This window comes from Pyricularia grisea (assembly GCF_004355905.1).
Source record: "Pyricularia grisea strain NI907 chromosome Unknown Pyricularia_grisea_NI907_Scaffold_1, whole genome shotgun sequence".
In the NCBI taxonomy this organism is placed as follows: Eukaryota; Fungi; Ascomycota; class Sordariomycetes; order Magnaporthales; family Pyriculariaceae; genus Pyricularia; species Pyricularia grisea.
Window position 1 is genome coordinate 6832740 of NW_022156716.1, and position 13258 is coordinate 6845997.

The window sequence follows — 13258 nt, forward strand, 5'->3', positions numbered from 1 at the left end:
GGCTGTCTATCTGATGGTGACAAGAATATATGTAGTAGTGTCAAATGTAAGCCAAGCACACAAAAATTCTCCATCGGGCCGGTGGGGATAAGTGAGGAGAAGATATTCTTGTCCCCCAATTCAGGCTATTTGGCATGGCGGAGACGGTACCGTGTACCGTGGAGAAATAGTCGATTTCTCCAATTTCTGCGTAATGGATCCTCGGTCTTATTTCTCCGGCGACGACATGGCCCCTTGGATGCGTCTGCCAAGTTTGGTGTCGAGCGGATGCACCCAAGTTCAAGTGGCTGTGCGGATTGTAGCAAAATAATGATGCCTCGTCGATTCAAGATCTGGTCTCGTGGTGCAATATATACGTTGAAGGAGAGGTGGAGATGGTCGTGGGCAATCAATTGCATAAATTGGAGAATGGAGATTTTGTCCTGTTGCATCGGTCTTGCTGGGAAACAGGCACTGAATGCACTTGTCCCGGGTACCATCGATCTTGTTCTTGATTGATCGCTCTTGCATCGGATGAAAAAGTGGTTAAGGTTGGTGGCAGTTTAACATACCTAAACACCTAAGGTAAGCCTGGTAAGGTACCTAGGTACCTAGGTAGGGTACCAACGCTTGCTACCTACCTACGGTATGCATGTCAGTCAGCTCAAGCATGGTGGCAACGGAGAAAGGTGCGACGCCAGTCTGAGGGAAATTTTGAAAACTTGACGCTTAAATGAATGGCATACCTTGATCAATTTTAGGCAAATACTCACTCGCGCAGCTTGGCAGCTGAAGATGGCTGCGAGGAGGTACACGGAGTTTATGTTGTTTAACATCCGTCTTGGGCGCTGTGAAGCCTCCAACTCGCAGCAGATGGAATGGCGGGGGTTTTTGTTAGGGAAATTGCTTTTTGAGACTGTCCGCGCCAGAATTTCTCGCTCTCATTCTTTTTGGCCCTGACTTGGCTCACTGCCTTCCCTGTTTGGTTTTTCCCGATTCCAGTTCTCCTAATGGTCAGCCATATACAAACGGACAGTCACCTACAGATGCACGAGGCGCAATGCTTGCCTGTACACCTGAAGGCTGCTGCTGTGGCTAGTCTATTCCTCAATTGCTGGCAGAGAAGCGCTGGGTTCAAATGAGGATTCGCAGCTACTCCATATCAGTTTGAGCCCCAACATGCGGACATTCTGTTCTCCAAAGAATCATTGTCGGAAATCGACGTTTGGATAAAGAACCTGTCGTCGTTTTCTGAGTATTGAGGTTAGGGCAAATACAAGTGCTCAACCAACTCCCACGCTGCATTTGTTCGATATCTTAGTCCTGATTAGAAAGAACTTGACATGATACTTTTTGCAAAGCTGTGTATATCAGTGAAACACGCCAGACTGTCATGTACGAGAAAAGGAAAACAAAGATATCTGGGTACTAAGCGGGCAACAAAACGAAGCCTTCGATCGTAGAAGTTATTTCAAGAATGGGGAGACTTTGATTTTTTGGGAGAGCAAGAACATGTTATCTATTTCCATCAAAATAGTTTGGAGAAATTCAATATGTTTTTGCATCAAGATAGCTACACCATACTTTTAACACAAAGGTTTGATTATAGAATATTTAGAAAATTATTCTCTTAAAACGACCCGCGTTCCAATTTAAAAAATTCTTTTCTGATACCTTCGATCGTTACTCGCATCCCCCTCCCTTGGCACCCATATGACCTGTTAAATCGCTAGTAGCCTGACAACAAGCGCCGAACGCATCTTGCGCCGTTGTATACTGCAGGATACGTTAGTTTTTATACTATTTCATGACAAAATATACCAATGTAATATTATAATAATTTTTTTTTAGCGCTATACTTACATCCAATTTCACAAAATCACTGTTTGCAGTAAAATCGCAAGATCCTTGTGTTGTATCAAACGTTCCAGCGATTAGACCAAAGGAAAAAGTAGTGCCGCGGCAGCAAGCCTGCGCAATTTGACTGGCGGATTGGAGTGATTGTCCTTTTTTGGTAAGACAAACACAATTCTATAATGGTACATGTTAAAAACACAGATCCATAATAAAGGGCTTATGGTAAATAATAATAACATACTCCAGCAGCGGAAACAATAAGGGCGTTGGCTGCTAACCCTAAAAGAGTGAAAATACCCGACTGCATTTTACCAGAAATAAAATGCGAAAAGAATTGCAATAAGGAATGACGAGAAGTTTTAAAGTTGCGAGGAGAATGATTTGTTAACATTGAAATTCGTTTCTATCACCAAAGATTTACCGACTTATAAACTTATATATTCTCAGAGCTGTTAAGTTGTAAATAGACGTGGTAGGAGAAATAAACTAAAACGGTTAATGTTTCACTTTAGTCTGATTTGAAAACCTGAGACTTTATGCATAGTATTTTGAAAATACACGTTTTACAATAGGCTATTTAAAATTTTATTATTACTCGCTGCATGAAATTGACCAAGTAAACTAACATTAATCATTAACAAGTGCTACGATCAACAGGGCTAGGGTTAGCTTGTATGTGAAGATGCTGTATGGCGCAGAAAGCGCATGCAGGCCATTAATCTTACCTCCCTACCTGCCAATGCGTTTTGCTTTCGACCGTTGAGCCCTTTTCGTTTTGATTCTGGAAGCGGCACTGACGTTGCAGTTTGCCCATTCCGACACGCTAACGCCTTCACGGTTTCATCCGGACCAGAATTGTATTTCGATGTTCTACTTGCACGGAACGGGAGTATGCTGGGAACGTTCACCAAAGAAAAATCGGGTCGGTGGTCTGGCGATCAGTTGGGATGCTATTCCACGATAGCAAAAGTGCCAGAACTGCTGCTCTTGCAGGAACCTGCGTCATTAGGCCAGAACGTAGAGATGATCTTGCGCAAGCATTCCTCTCGTAGACACTGGCAGTGTCGGCCATCCTGCCAAAACTAAACATTGCTTTCAGCATGGTGGACGAAACTGTGAACGCTATTAATTTCGTCCGCGTCAATGGTGTCAAGTTTCTATAATAAACATCCTAAAATAGTTCAAATCTTTCTCGTTAAATTCTCTGGGTAAAATAATATTATATAATTTTAAGTTAATATTTTATAAAAAATTAAAATACTTTTAAATTTACTTTTTAAAGCTTTGTTAAAGTATTATTAATAATTCTTTTCCTTTTTTACTAGGTTAAACTAATTAATAACTTTATAAAATTTATATTTTTTTTTAATTAAGGAAATTCTCTTAGAACTTTTTGGAAGTTTATAAAAAAGGTTATATAAATGTTTTATATTAATTTGTTTTTTAAAAAATAAAATTAATTTTAAATTTTTAAATATTATATTAAAACTAATTTATATTTTATAATAATATTTGTCGTTAACCTGTAGCTTGGTTATTACGTTTACTTTATATAATATATTAAGATAATTATTACTTTTATCCACGTCCCCCCGTAAATAATATTATATGTGTAATAAATAAATTTTAATAAAATATAACGGTTTTTTTAATATTAACCATAGGATATTTTATTAGGTTTAAATATTTATAAAATAATAATATAAACGTTAAACCGTTTTATTTAACTTCTTATATTATTTAAATTATATTAATTAATATTAATAAGGTGTTATTATAAAATAATATATATATTATTATATATATTTCATTTAATAAATTTAAAAGAAAATTAATAAATATTTTCTTTTCGTTTTATATTATTAATTAGGTTGGAAAGTTACCTATAATTAGCCCACGTGGCTATTTCCGTAACTTATTATTATATTTATAAATTAAACGCATAAATTTACAATTAAAAGAAAATTATTTTATACGTAAATATTTATTTATTTTTCCTTTTCAATTATTGAAACTTTATTATTATAATATTTAATATTATTTAATATAATAATAAAAGTTTATATAAATTGTTTTTCAATTAATATTACCCCCCGCGCATAAAATTCTATAATTTTATATAAAAAACTAAATTTTCTAAAGTTTATTAAAAAGCTAATTTTTACACGTAAATTAAAATAACTTATATTTTAATTTAATTAATTTAATTATTAAAAATATTAAATAAGCTATTATTAATTAAATTATTAATTATTTTATTAAATATTCAAGCCGTTTAATTTTAAATCTTTAATTTAACTTATTATAACGGACTGTCGGTCGCCGAATTGGCGAGATTACCTCCGTTTACGACAAAAATTAACAAATTATCCTTTACGCTAAACCGTTATAATTTTTGAGTTTTAACCCACAGGTTTTAAATTAAACCATCCATTAATAAAGTTTTAATTTAACCGGAATAACGCCGTTTAAAAATAAACCCTTGAATTATTTTATAATTAAAACTGTCGAGGTATTTACAAAATGCAAATATTATAAAGTGTTTTATATTATTAACTTATTTCTTAAATCGTCGGGCACATTATACTAATAGGGGGGGTTTAATTTAAACATTGAAATTAAATATATATATATATATATATATATATATAATATAGCGAGTATATTACGACCAGATAATTGGGCCGGTACCAGAAAGGCCAGGTGGGGTCACACCCCTCCTAACGACACTCGCCCAAAAGAAATACCGACCGGCAAAACAACGATTACCTAAAGGCAAGGCCACGAAATCTCACGTAACCTCACGTAACGGCCAAGGGAATGGATCTTTATAATCTGTAAAATCTCAGTTGAAAATTACAAATTAAACAGATCAAAAAAAATCACATTTAAAATATAATTTATATAAATCACGCTTATTACCATATAGATAAATTCGATTTTAGGATTGTTTAACAGCAATTAAACTTTAATTAACCTCAATATTTATTTAAAAACGATTATAATTTTACCCCCAATTATTAAGAACCCCAGTTACCCAATTAAACGTTCAGTTGTTTTAACCCACTATACTTTATTATAAAAATAGGTTACCCCGATACCTTAATTGTAACATTTTAATTACTCCTATTCAATACTTTACTTTAAAATATACCGAATAGTACCGCCGAAATAATATCTTCCAATAAAACCACCCTTTAAACCCCCTTTATTACCAACGTTCCGGCCAACGCTAACGCCTTGCGTCAAATGGTCGCGACGTTTTAAACCGAAAATCGACAATTCCAGAAACGAATAACCGAATAAACTAATCGAATTAATAAAAATTATATTAAATACCCTTTACTATTATTATACGATAGCACTATAAATACCCTATAGGAATTTTTTATAGGAATCCGGGTATATTTTTACTTTAACGAAGACAATTTCGATAGCGATGCAAATAAGGTTACCTACGCAACTTCGCTTTTAAAAAGCGACGCGTTCGCCTGGTTCGAACCAATTTTACGAAATTATTTGGACCATAATAAAAAAAAAACCGTAAAATTAAAACCAACCGTATCTTCGACGATTATAATAATTTCGAAAAATGCCTTAGGGGAACATTCGGTAATCCAAACGAGGAACGCACGGCTAAACGTAAATTGGTACGCTTTACCCAAACCAAATCGGCATCCAAATATACCAGTAAATTTCGACAAATTACCGCCAAATTACCATAGGGTAAAAAAACCCTAATAATACGCTTTTATACGGGATTTAAAAAAAAGGTTAAAAACGAACTAGTTAAAAAAAAACGACCCGACATATTAACAAAATATATAAAATTAACGGTTAAAATCGACAACCGACTATACGAGCGAAAACTGGAACGACGCGAAAAACGTAGCGTATAGGGCCTAACCTTACGATAAACCAATACAGGACGCAAATACCAACACCCCAAACCGTTTCGCCAATACAGTACCGCGTACGGCACATACAGCGGACCTATGGACCTAAACGCAATTCAGCACCGACAACCTCGCAAAAACCCCAAAAATGGCAAATATTTCAAATGCAATAAACCAGGACATATCGCGCGAAACTGTCCTAAGGTATATAATAGCACCCCGGAATTTACCACTAATTTTAGGGGCAAAACCGAAAAACCACGAAGATTTAATACCACCAACCACAATTAAATATAACCTAACCAATATAATATAATAAATTGGACCACCTGTTATAACGATAATTACATAACCTACAATAATTCCAAAATCGACGTAAACTGGTACCCGCAAAAACCCCGAAACATTCGAACCCTAACGGTAAAAAATCGAATACCTATTGGGATAAGGCAACCAATTAATTTACACCGACAAAACGCCAAATTACCCGAATTTACAGATTCGGACGCCTTAGAAAAATCGGATGCGGAACTATTGGGATAGACCCACCGCATTAAAATAACAAATTAACCATTAACCGAAAAATTAAATAACGACACTGGAAAAGGTTCCAGCGATAAAAAAAACGTAACCCCAAACATATATAATGCAGCAAGGGCCAACGACCCGTACAAATACGAAAAAAAACAAATCGATTTATACCGAAACGACCAATTAGTGCAATTCCCAGATTATATTTTAATCCAGCAAAAACGGGACTTTATAGGATATATAACACCGATATTTGGAAACCACCCCAAATTAAATACCGCATACCCGGAACACACCCACGTTTTTTGGGCTAAATGTTTCCGAAATAATTGCGGAATTTATTTAAGCAAAAAAATCTACCACAACTTTTTCCCACGACGACGACTAGTAATCGGAATCCACGAAATTTACATAATCCAAAAATTACCCAATTGGGAAATTAAAATTAAATTCCGAAAAAAACCAACGGTTATTTTTATACCTAACGACGAATACCCCATAACGTACTGCCACCAGCCCAATTTCCCATAGTATAAATATATTCGCAATATATATAAAATCCACATATTAACCAAAGCCTAAAATTGGCATATACGAAAATAACAATACCAGGTACCTGCACCCTTAACCAAAATCGTATAAGACCCGCAAATAAAAAACAAACAGGCACCCACGAACGCACGCAAAATACCAACGCTAGCAAAATACCCATTTAACCAGGTCAAAATAAAAAACAATTATACGCCCCGAAATAAAAAAACCAAGGACCCACAACGCGAATCCAACAAATTAAAAAACTAGGACAGCCAAACGGTATAGGGTACCGGACGGCGAAAAAAGGAACGGAAACAAAAACCCTAAACGTTACGTAAAATACGGTAATAAAATACGAATATATATTCCTTAATATACGATTCGATAATAAACCTATACGAACACTTTTTAACAACGGAATATAAGGTAATTACATATCCCCAAAAATCGTAAAAAAACGACGGATATTTTGGTAATAAAAAAAAAAACCATACCAATTGCAAACCGTGGAAAGAAAGGCAGTTTTATACGGGAACGGCATTATCAAAACAAAAACCGTACATTTCTGGATGGAAAACTACGGACGAAAAAAACGAATTACCTTGGACATCACGGAAATAAAAGACAAAAATATAATCCTAAAAATCCCCTAATTAAAAAAAAACAACCCCCGGATAAATTGGACAATAGGCCAAATCCAATGGAAAAAACACCTAATCACTAAACGACCTCCTGCCTGGAAAAGTTTATACAGGAAACGTAAGGCACGGATGGACCGACCAAAACAAATGGCGTACCTACAAAAAAAACGACCAACCCCGGAACCAATATCGAAAAAAAAACGACTATCTACAAACCAAAACAGATCCAATTATATAATACCAAAATAAGAATAGACCAACAATATACCAAACGAATACCGAATATACGAACGACTATTTAACCCAGAATTCGAAACGGGATTGCCGGAACATAGTCCATTCGACCACGAAATACCATTAAAGGAAGGAATATAACCCAAATTTCACAAAATATACGGTTTAAACCCTATACAAATAAAAATATTCGACCAATACCTAGAGGAAAACCTTAAAAAAGGATATATTAGACCATCGACAACGTTAGCAAAATACCCTATCCTCTTCGTACCAAAAAAAACGGAAAATTACGACTATACGTGGACTACAAATAACTAAACGACATTACCATAAAGAATTGCTACCCACTCCCATTAATAGGAAAATTCCGAAATATATTTTACCAAGTACAATGGTTTACAACATTAAACCTTAAAAAAGCATACAATTTAATCCGTATAAAAGAAGGCGAAAAGTGGAAAATAGTATTTCGTACCAGGCGTGGACATTTCGAATACCTCGTAATGCCTTTCGGCCTTATTAACGCCCCAGCAACCTTCCAAACCATAATTAACCATATTTTTAGGAAATGCCTAAACATTTTTATTGTTATTTACCTGGACGATATCCTCGTTTTCTCCAAAACGTTAAAAAAACACAAAAAACACGTCTATACAGTTTTATAAAAATTACAAAACGCCAAATTTTTAATTAAACCCGATAAATGCATTTTTTACAGCAAATAAGTCAATTTTTTAAAATATACCATCGTTCCTGGAAAAATTAGGATAAAAAAATCGAAAATCCAAACAATAAAAAAATAGCCTTAACTACAAAACGTAAAGGACGTTCGAACCTTTTTCGGATTCGTAAACTTTTACAGAAAATTTATTAAAGGATACGGCGCGATCGCCACCCCATTAACTAATATGACCAAAAAAGACCTGGAATTCCAATGGACAAAACGAATACAACAGGCCTTCGAACAGCTACGAAACGTAATAACGCGAAAACCGATTTTCAAAATACCAAACCCAACGAAACCTTTCGAAATCGAAACCGACGTATCCGATTACGCAATCGGAAAATAACTTAACCAACGAAATAAGGAAAAAAAATTGCACCCTTGCGCCTTCTTTTCCCAAAAGTTATATAAACCAAAACTCAATTACCAGATCCACGATAAAAAACTTATGGCTATTATTCAAATATTCGAAAAATGGAAACCACAATTATCCGGAATTAAATACGAAATATTAATTTACACGGACCACAAAAACCTAACCCATTTTACCACTAGCAAAATATTAAACAAACGATAAATCAAATGGTTAAAATTCCTGTCAAAATTCCATTTTAAAATCATTTACCGAAAAAGAACAGAAAACGGCAGGGCCGACGCCTTTAGCCGAAAACCAAACTACGAAAACACAATACCAAAAAAAACACGGATTATCCTTACGATAAACGAAAGCGGAAACCTTTTACCAGCGCACCGAAGCCTAATAATAATAAATACGGTAATTACGCCAAAAAAAATACGGAAAATCCACGGAAATAAAGCCCACGGATACCAAAGAATTTCCAAAATATGGAAACGGCTAAAACAACACCATAACTTCCAAAAAACACGACAAAAAATACGAAAAGCCATTAAAAATTGCGAACTTTATACCAAAAACAAATCCGCAAAACATAAACCCTACGGATTATTGCAACCCTTACCAACCCCCAGCAAGGCCTGGCAAACTATTACAATAGACTTTATCGTTAAACTACCACCTTCGGAAAAACCATTTACAAAAACAAAATATAACAATATACTAGTTATAGTGGACAAATTTACTAAATACGCCTACTTCCTACCATATAAAAAAAGTAACAACGCCGAAAAAATCGCCTATACATTCCTACGAATAATTGTTAGCAATTACGGATTTCCAAAAAACATCGTTACGGATAAAAACAAACTTTTTATATCAAAATTCTGGAAATTTCTAATAAAACAATTCGGAACAAATTACAAGCTATTAATAGCGTTCCATCCCCAAACAAACGGACAAACAAAACGAGCCAATCAGATATTAAAACAATACCTAAAATATTATATAAACCATAAATAAAATAATTGGGTACGATTATTACCTATAATATAATTCGTTTATAATAGCTTAAAAAACGAAAGTACCAAAATAACCCCATTTTATACCAACTATGGATTTAACCTTACAACGTATAAAAAACTAAAAACCACAATTACGGTACCGCGAGCCGATAAATAAACGAACGAATTACGACAACTATACGAAAAATTCCAGCAGGAATTAAAATTTGTACGAGAAAAAATAATAAAATACGCCAATCAGTATCGGATAAAAGGACCATCCTTCGAAAAAGGAAATAACGTTTACCTCATTCGACGCAATATTAAAATACAAAAACTTAATAGCAAATTCGATTTTAAAAAGCTTGGACCTTTTAAAATCAATAAAAAAATTAGCGACACCAATTACAAACTATTATTACTAAACACTATAAAAATTTACCCCACATTTCACGTATTATTACTAAAACCAGCATTATACGGCATTAGCATACAAAAAACAATCGAAATCGACGCAAAATAAACCTACGACGTTAAACGAATATTCGACCATAGACGAAACCACGGTAAAATAAAATACCTTGTTAAATAGGAAAATTATGGGCATGAAAAAAACATTTGGAAACCCCTTAACCATTTCTAGGATTACCAGAAACCGCTCCGCCAATATTATTAAAAGTTGGATTTGCGAACAAATCAGCCAAAAAAAAAAAGGACGACCTAAAAAAATACTACCTACCATTTTTAAAAATTAAAAACCGACCAGGATTCGAAACCATATTACCAAACGAATTTACAAAGGAATTATTAATATATAATATAAAATAGGAAATACCAAAAAACAATTAACCAACGGAATATTACGCAAAAACATTTATTTTATCTAATAACGAAGGATTTAAAGGACCTATTGGGAAAATCGAATCCCAAATAAAATTGGAATCCGGAAAAAACAATTCCAGGGATATTTTAGGAAGGATTTCGGCCGATCGCTAACGTTTTTCCTATTTTGCCTTTTTACGTTCCACCCGATTTAATTTCTCCAAATTATTAATTCCGTAAAATATAGCTCGCATTATTTTTTCAAACTACAATTTCTTTTATTTCCGTAAACGAAATAATTTTAATTGTTTTTCCTAAATCCTTTACTATTCCGCCAAAATATCCTTTTCCAAAATTTCGACCTCCGTATCCAATTTCGAATATTACCGACCGATATTACGCAATTGGGCGTTAAATACCCCCAATACGTCGTAACCAAACCGATTAATACGAAAACATTCAATATAACGAAAAAAATCTTGCGGCGAGACAACGTAACGCACTATGCCGCGCGATTTACAATAAAAACAAAAAAGCATATCCACGGAATAAAGAAAAAAAAACGCAAAAAAAGCGTGGCGACGTTCCGTCGACGAACGACCAAATTTTAATTTAGCGACGCGATTAAATATAGCGTAAAAAAAAAAAAATTAATAAAAAAGGAACGAAACCAAAAATAAGGATTAGGGGAATACAAACTATTTAAAAGCTAAAGGGATTTGGCCAAAAGAAAGGAAACCTAATATTACGACCAAATAATTGGGCCGGTATTAGAAAGGCCAGGTGGGGTTACACCCCTCCTAACGACATTCGCCCAGAAAAAATACCGACCGGCAAAACAACGATTACCTAAGGGCAAAGCCACGAAATTTTACGTAACTTTACGTAACGGCCAAGGGAATGGATTTTTATAATCTGTAAAATCTCAGTTAAAAATCACAAATTAAATAAATCAAAAGAAATCACATTTGGAATATAGTTTATATAAATTACGTTTATTACCATATAAATAGATTCGATTTTAGGATTGCTTAGCAGCAATTAAACTCTAGTTAACCTCAATATTTATTTGAGAACGATTATAATTTCACCCCCAGTTATTGAGAACCCCAGTTACCCAGTTAAACGCTTAGTTGCTTTAACCCACTGTACTTTACCATAAGAACAGGTTACCCCGATACCTTGATCGTAACAGAGTAACCATTTTATAATATATACAGCGCACTTTTAATATTATTATAATAATTAAGGTAATAATTTATTCCTCGGTATAATATTTCCTAACAAGGGTTTTTAAGTTTTACCGGCTTTAATAATAATTTTAAATAAAATTAATTTACATGTTTGGTAATTACCGCAAATAATTAAATTATTAAAAGCCCAGGCTTATTATAATATATGTACGGTAATAAGGGGTAGTTCTTTTACCCGCTTCCGTGGTAAATGTAATAATTATTTCCATTTTACAGTGTTAATTAATTTAGGGGAAAATAAATTATATTAATATAAAAATAAAAATATATTAAAAAGTTCAATTTTTAACTTTTCTTTTAAGATTTTCCAACCCCCCAATTCGTCCTAAAAATATCTTATTAATTTTCCCCTTATTAATTAAAAGCAACATTATAAATAATAGCTAAAGTTCTAATCGACCAGGTATTGTTTCTATTAATTTTTACCACTTTATAACACAACGGAAACTTTTAAGTCATTTTACCGATTTTCGCTTTTATTCTTTTACACGTCATTTCGCTTTTTTATTTCCAACGTTAATATGTCTTTATCAATTGAACACCCTGTTTATACGACAAGGTACATTGGACCATGTTTAATTACGCTTTACGACAGCAATAATCAGCCCGTTCAAATGATCGACGCGCCTGACAACGTCCAGCCAGTTATTGTAAAGGTTAATAATGACCGTATTACTATTAACATCAATATTGGGTGTAAGGCGGAACGGGTTAGAGGGCTTTTTAGCGATGGTTATTATTTTGAAGTAAGGGTTAAGACCAATAGAACTTTTACGACTATTAAAAACCCGTAAGGGGGTTTTAATCATAAATTCTTACCTGGGGTTAATGGTTATATGTAAGGAAATTGTTGGAATAAAGGGTAACGTGTTCAATTCATTAATTTAATTAATGACTCACGTGAAGTGCACCACGTGACCCACACGTGACTTACCCGGTCCCGACTACGGGTACAAGGAGGAAAGACGTTTAAAAACTCGAACTTAAATAGTTTTATTAAACAGATAATAATATGCTACCTTCACCCGCAATAACGTTATTTTAAATAATTTACTTACAAAAACTTATTAATAATAGTCCTTATATTATTTGATTTCGGCAGATAAATTAGTTCTTCTCTTTTAAATCCGCCTTTTAATAAATTACATCCGACTGGTCTGTGAAATTGCTAGATTTTAAATTCGGTAATAAAATTATGTCGAAATTTTAATGGCATGTTAATTTTAATATTAAAATTAAACCCCCCTAAGTTAAAGTTTTAATGTTTATATTAGACCACCCCTATTTCTAATCTCAGGGCTTATTCTAATTTCAATGCTTAAATTAAACCACCCCTGCATTATAGGGTGGACCGGGCGCTTTATATACCTTTTAGCCACACAGCTTTTCGACCAATTAAATTGGCCGAAAAAATCGCGCCCGTTT

At 33.9% G+C, this 13258-nt stretch overlaps 1 protein-coding gene across 1 annotated transcript; it reads left to right on the forward strand.

Moving 5' to 3' along the window:
* Window positions 1–12354: 12354 nt before the first annotated feature.
* PgNI_02102 (uncharacterized protein) lies at window positions 12355–12627 on the forward strand (the record flags this gene model as incomplete). The annotated part of the gene is made up of 1 exon (XM_031122169.1): window positions 12355–12627. The coding sequence occupies one exon, from the start codon at window positions 12355–12357 to the stop codon at window positions 12625–12627; it is 273 nt and encodes a 90-aa protein (XP_030988295.1).
* Window positions 12628–13258: the final 631 nt, after the last annotated feature.